This window comes from Perissodus microlepis, chromosome 13 (genome assembly GCF_051167445.1).
Source record: "Perissodus microlepis isolate ML-2025 ecotype Zambia chromosome 13, ASM5116744v1, whole genome shotgun sequence".
NCBI classification, from domain to species: domain Eukaryota; kingdom Metazoa; phylum Chordata; class Actinopteri; order Cichliformes; family Cichlidae; genus Perissodus; species Perissodus microlepis.
In genome coordinates this window covers 15468822-15475312 of record NC_140473.1, presented here as the reverse complement: position 1 = coordinate 15475312, position 6491 = coordinate 15468822, and the positions used below count along the sequence as shown (strand labels likewise).

Below are 6491 nucleotides of genomic sequence, written 5' to 3'. Positions count from 1 at the left end.
CTGCTTCAGATTTGGTGGTGTCATTTGAGCCAATGGTAGTATAGAAATATAATAAGCACAGTCTTAACTACATCGGCTTGGTCCATGTGGTGTTCTCTACTTTATCTGTCAGAGACATTAACAGCAATTAATGACATATAACTTCTCCTTACAATAAGATTACCAACATAACTGGTTTGTCACAAAATACTTCTTGTTACTTCTTGTTACAAATATAGTATGGATGCCTTTGCAAAAAAGGCTAAAATGCACACTTGTTAATGTGAGAAGAGAAATATTCCTAATCTAGAAATGAATGTTAAAAATATATTTCCTTAAAATATGTTTTGTGCAAATTATTGCACATTACAAATTATTATCCAGGACATGTAAGTGTGATTTTTATGTTGTCCATGCAGAAAGTGGAGCTAAATTGTATTTTGTACTCTAATGAGCATTTTAAACTATAACAGTCCATCAGTGCATGGGAACATCTGATTGTATTGTTCGTGTTTTAAATCTAATCTTCACAAGCTCTTTTAATTTGATATGTTAAAAATGGCTTACAGTTAAAACAAAATAGAAAAAAGAAAATAATTTATTAAAAAAAAAAAAAGTAAGTAGCATGAAAACACTCAAAGCCAGCACTTCAGCACTAGACAAATATGTGTATTTAATTTCACCCCACATAAACTTTTATAACCCATCATTTGTCATAATGCGAAACTTTTGAACTATAAAAACTAAAGTCCAGCCGTGCAACTGCACTCTTATTATACCAGACAGAAAACATAACTAAGTCTTGTCTTCCCACAAAGTCGCCCTCCTGGTCCGGGAGAGCAGGCTGGAGTGGCCTTCATTTATCAACCACTTCAGCTCCTGCAGACAGCTGTGGGGAGAGCACAGAGGAGCCAGTGTGTTTACACCACAGCTCAGCCTAGGCCCTCAGGACAGAACAGATTAGGACACTTGCACATATTCGTCTGCAGAGCGTGGTGACCTAAGCGTGATAGCTGTCTGATCAGCCGGCGTTCGTATTTACATTTATGATGACGATGATACAGCAATCAGTCTGTGAGCTCTGACCTGAATTTGTGTTCTATTATTTATTAATGGAAGAATTCTTTCTGTACCAAGTCATGCCAACTAAAGCTCTGGTTAGATGCTCTAGATATGAGCTTTAAAGCAGGTTTATAGCACCACCTTGTGGCGTAGAAATTAAATGCGCTAATCCCATGCACCGCCCACTCGCAGTGACGCTTCCTCAATCCCCTGCGCGCGGCGTTCATTGGGCAACAGCGCCTGTGCGTTTGTTTTATTGACCTTTGAACTGACAGGGATCAACGCCGAGAGCGATTTCTATTGGTAAATCCACTCACACCCACTTTGCAGTGACCAAATCCAAGTTGAAGGTGAAAGTCTTCCATCATCCCGCTCAGCCAGCTGATCAAGTGACAGCTCGTGTCTTCTTGCTGCCGCAGCCTCCCACAGTGCAAAAAAAAAGAAAAGTAAACAAACAAATAAATATATATATATATACATATATATATTTTAAAAAATGTCGCTGTTTTCTGAAGTCCCCCAGGCTGCCCCTGTGGCTGTCTTCAAGTTGACGCAGGATTTCAATAACGACCAGTTTCCAAATAAGGTGAACCTCGGAGTAGGAGGTAAGTTGTGCATTGCTGTCAGTCATTCATTGTATCCCAGAGGGGAAAAGTTCTCCAGCCTGTCTTACACCGAGTTCATCTATGTTTGTATGATGGTGCCCTCATGTGAATTTCTAACAAGTTGTTGTCATTATAATCAGAAAGTGGCACAAAGTTGACTGTTAGCCTCAAACTAAGCACCGCAATAGTTAAAACAGCCTGCTGACTGATATCTGAGCTGTAAAATCTAAACAGAGGCTATCTAGATGTAGCTTTAATCAGTTTAGTACACCAGGCAGTCCAGAATGGTGATGGCTCACCTGTGCTGTAATTATTGCTATTGCTTAAATTCATTTTCGGATTAACATAGAGACTGTGAGTATCCGTTAATCTGGCCGCGCTACAGGCTGCTCAGTCATCACACACCCACCAACTACCGATTGCAGCTCTGTTGATAATATATCTTTGTTCTGCAATTAGTGTGACACTGAGAGCTGAATCATCTCTGTCCTCTGCTATCCTGCACCTCTCACTCAGCAGACCAGGCAGCTGATTGGATTACTGTTCTGTCATTACACAAGAACAAGCAGGAGTTTAAATTTATTACAGCTCAGTCGTGCTTCTCTCCGAAACAAACCACTGCCGCATTTCGTCCTTGAGAGCAGCTGTTTTCTGTGCTAACCTCTCTGCAAGGAGTCATTTTTTTCGCTGCTTGAATTGCACAGGAACAGTGTGAGAAGCATTGATCGCTTAGCTCTGTTTTGGCAGGACAAGGATACCCGAGTCCTGTGATTAGCAGAGGAGGCCGAGGCCTCGTAATCCCTTTCTTTCTCCAGATGGTCAGCTGCTACATGGCAGCTGGGAAATGTAGGCCACATATTTCTCTCTACCTAAAAAACACAGAGATCTGAAAAAGATCCTTGACTGTAAGAGTTTTCTGCTTTTCTGTGACTTTTCAGTCACACATGACTTTAGCGGGATGTTGTCGTCATTAGTTCCGGCCCTAGATCTTAATTTAGATGTATTATTACAGATAATCAGTGCCTTTCCAGCTAGTGGACATAACAGAGAGAAAAAGGTAGATCATCGACATCAGCTGGCTAAATCACCCAACAGATATTGAAAGTGCGCCTGTCACAAAACCCTGTGATCTTTGCACTTCTGTTCTGACTCAAGAGTCCCATAAAGTCACAAACATCAGGATTGCCAAGGTACAGGTGTTAAGCTCGCAAGCTAACCACTTTTGTCTGCTGTATCTGTTTACTGAGCAATTTAAGGAATGTTATATTTAATCTTACTTAGAGGTTTCTTTTTGCTTAAAACTCACTAAAAAACAAAATATCAATGCAGGAGGGAAGGGCCGCTTCCTACTATATTAAGCCATTCTTTCACTTTTTTCTGTAACATTAAATCGCATTGTTCCTTGCAGCCTATCGGACAGATGAAGGTCAGCCCTGGGTTTTGCCGGTGGTGAAAAAAGTGGAGAAGATCATCGTGCATGATGACAGGCTAAACCACGAGTACCTGCCCATCCTGGGCCTGCCTGAGTTCAGATCCTCAGCCTCCAAAATAGTACTGGGAGACAACAGCCCTGCCATCCAGGAAAACAGGGTTTGTGGAGTCAAAAGCCAAACGACACTCTTTGAATTTCTAATGTTGTTACATTTAAACTGACTGTTCGAATGTCACTGCCAGGTCGGGGCTGTCCAGTGTCTGGGTGGTACAGGTGCTCTGAAGATAGGCGCAGAGTTTCTAAGGCGGTTCTACAATGGGAGCAACAACACCAAAACACCCATCTATGTGTCTGCACCTACCTGGGGTACATTCAAGCACACACACAAACAAGCAGTGAAGTAGCACACACCTGTAGAGGACTTTAATTTACAGATTGTTTTGTGAACTTTCCCCAGACTTTAAACTGTAGTTGTTGATAAAGTGTTCTATTGATAAATGTCTTGTTACAGCTGCATGTTATCAGTGAGCTTGGCTGTATTGTCAGGTCGGATGTGAGGAGTATTTAAAAAAGCATTATTCACTCTTTTATCTAAAGAAAGCAATGATAAAAATCGAACGCTGCCCTCAGAGTTTTTCTTACTGTTTTTCTCAGAAAATCACAATGCTGTGTTCAGCAGCGCCAGCTTCGAGGATGTTCGTCCGTACAGGTACTGGAACGCGGAGAAAAGAGGCCTTGATTTGGCTGGCTTCCTTGGTGACTTGGAAGTAAGTACTGCGTGGCAGCATACTGTTCACTTACTACATTTTGGTCTTCTGGGTTTCACATTGCGTCTTCATATCTCCGTTTCCCACAGAGTTGTCCAGAGCACTCAGTCTTTGTCCTGCATGCTTGTGCCCATAATCCGACAGGCACAGACCCCACACAGGAGCAGTGGAAACAAATCGCTGAAGTTATGATGGTAACATGCGTATAAAGTGCATGCAAACATATACAAATTGTCTGTACTGTGGTCTGAACTGTCACTACTGGCAAAAGGTGTCATTTTAAACAGGATATTATTTTGCATGCACAGTGTTTATCTCAGTATGATAACCCTTTGATATTTTATCGGGTTCTCTCCCAGAGGAGGAAGCTGTTTGCGTTCTTTGACTCGGCTTATCAGGGATTCGCCTCAGGTAGTCTGGAGAAAGATGCCTGGGCGGTGCGCTACTTTGTTTCCTCGGGCTTTGAAATGTTCTGTGCCCAGTCGTTCTCCAAGAACTTCGGACTCTACAGTGAGTGATCCTGTGTGTAAAGTGTGCTTGGTATGAATCTACAGAAAATACCAAGCTAAATCAACTGCAGGGATTAAACTTTGCAGGAAGAGTAATCTTAATATACATCGGTCTTATTTTCAGATTATGCTGAGTATAATGTGCACAGAATACATCAAAAACTCTGTTAAATTGAAAGGAATAGCCACAAAATTCAAATTAAGCCAGTCTCAGATTCACCAGAGGAGGAGCTGTTTATCAGATACTGCACCTACACATCAGGTAATAGGTATTAGCTGCTGTATTGTTTAACTGTGACATGTTTTTGTCCCATCAGACGAGCGTGTGGGCAACCTGACCGTTGTGGCTCGCAATGCAGATAACCTGAAACGAGTTCTCTCCCAGATGGAGAAGATTGTCAGGATCACCTGGTCCAACCCACCGTCTCAGGGAGCTCGCATTGTCACCATCACTCTTACCTCACCTGAGCTTTTTAGTGAATGGTAAGTGTAAAATAGCATCATTAAAAGATGACTCATACCTGTGCATGAGGCAATATTAAAAAGCAGTCGATATCAGACATGCAGAGTGTTTTCATTCTCTGACTTTAGGCAAGAGAATGTGAAGACCATGGCTAACAGGGTCTTGCTGATGAGGTCTCAGCTGAAAGCTAAGCTCCAAGCTTTGGGGACACCAGGGACCTGGGACCACATCACAAACCAGATCGGCATGTTTAGCTTCACAGGCCTCAACCGTGAGTACAGCAATCACTTCCTTCTGCACACAATCACAGCTCTGTAAAAATGCACATTCCACTGGTCAGTTTAACAAACAATTTCATGGCATCCAAGTTGTTTTAGTTTTTGGGGGTTCAATTTTAAAAAGATCTTTAAAAGATTCAAACACAGTCAGTAAAACTTAAACCAGTATCTGGTGATTTTCCTGCAGCCAAACAAGTGGAATATTTGGTGAAGGAGAAACATATCTACTTAATGGCGAGCGGTCGCATCAACATGTGCGGTTTAACCACCAAGAACATCGACTACGTGGCCGAGTCCATCCACGAGGCCGTCACCAAGGTCCAGTAGAAGAACGGCACCATATCTCCAATTCTCACCACTTCCTGCTGCATTCCTGATCCATCCTGATCACAGGGAATGTGTTTGCATCCAGGTTTCCAGATTTTTCTGGAGCAAATACAAATTCTCTTGTGCACAGAGAGCCCACAGGCCCCTGGTTTCTCATTCTTTTTCAGTATTTGTGCTATGCTAGGCTAAATGCATGCTGGGACCAAGTTCTCTATAGACTGCACAAAGATAGTTTGGATCTTTTTTAAGAGCCACAATTTTCCAAACTCTGGAGTACTTATGTAATTGTGTTCATAATTTTTCACCCTTATCTTAGTCCCCAATGTATTGTTTGTAGCTCAAAATATGTGTTTGGTATTTCAAGTTTTATGCATCATTAGAAGCAAGTCTGTGGCTGTATTACGGTTACCTCAGCAGCGCTGACTCTACAGTCTAAAAATGTTATACTGTTCATGACTCATCCATTCAAAGTGTGAAATATAAGTATTTGTGTGGACAGCAGTAAGAGTTGTTAAGGGGAATGAGAAAAAGAGAATATTAACATGACTAATCTGTATATTTGTGTTTACCACCCCGACGATGAATGAAGAATGAAGAGGCAGTGTTTGTCATTTCTAGATTAAATGTGAACAAATGTTCTAAGGAGGATTTAAGCCTGAACTATGTAATCATATTCATGACAAGGCTCTATGCTAATGACCTCACATTTAATCTGTATTTGTAGAGTCTTTTTTTTTTTGCTTCCAGTTGACATTCAGTGAGCACAAATGACACTGAGCGTTCTGAACAGGTGTCGTGAACCTGGGGTCGTCACTGCATGCTGAAGGGTTTTGATGTTTCTGGTTCTGTCAGGTACCTGCCAGTGGATGTTGACTGTTCATAGCAGCCGGGCACTGTTACGCAACATTCGTTTGTCACAGCACAAACAAACTAATGATCAACCAGGTTGCTGTCGCACTACTACGCAGGGCATTTACGAAACAGACGTATTGTTTAGCAATGAAAATGTCCTCAGACATTCTGATCAAATGAATGAACTACTTCAATAAAAAACTGTCAAACAGATGTG

At 41.7% G+C, this 6491-nt stretch overlaps 1 protein-coding gene across 1 annotated transcript; it reads left to right on the top strand.

The window, feature by feature from the left end:
• The first annotated feature begins 1386 nt into the window (after positions 1-1386).
• Positions 1387-6487, top strand: got1 (glutamic-oxaloacetic transaminase 1, soluble). The gene is made up of 9 exons (XM_084948465.1): positions 1387-1646; positions 3055-3236; positions 3321-3444; positions 3733-3845; positions 3935-4039; positions 4205-4355; positions 4672-4837; positions 4946-5088; positions 5283-6487. The coding sequence occupies exons 1-9, from the start codon at positions 1538-1540 to the stop codon at positions 5420-5422; spliced, it is 1233 nt and encodes a 410-aa protein (XP_084804591.1). The 5' UTR covers positions 1387-1537; the 3' UTR covers positions 5423-6487.
• The last annotated feature ends 4 nt before the right edge of the window (positions 6488-6491 follow it).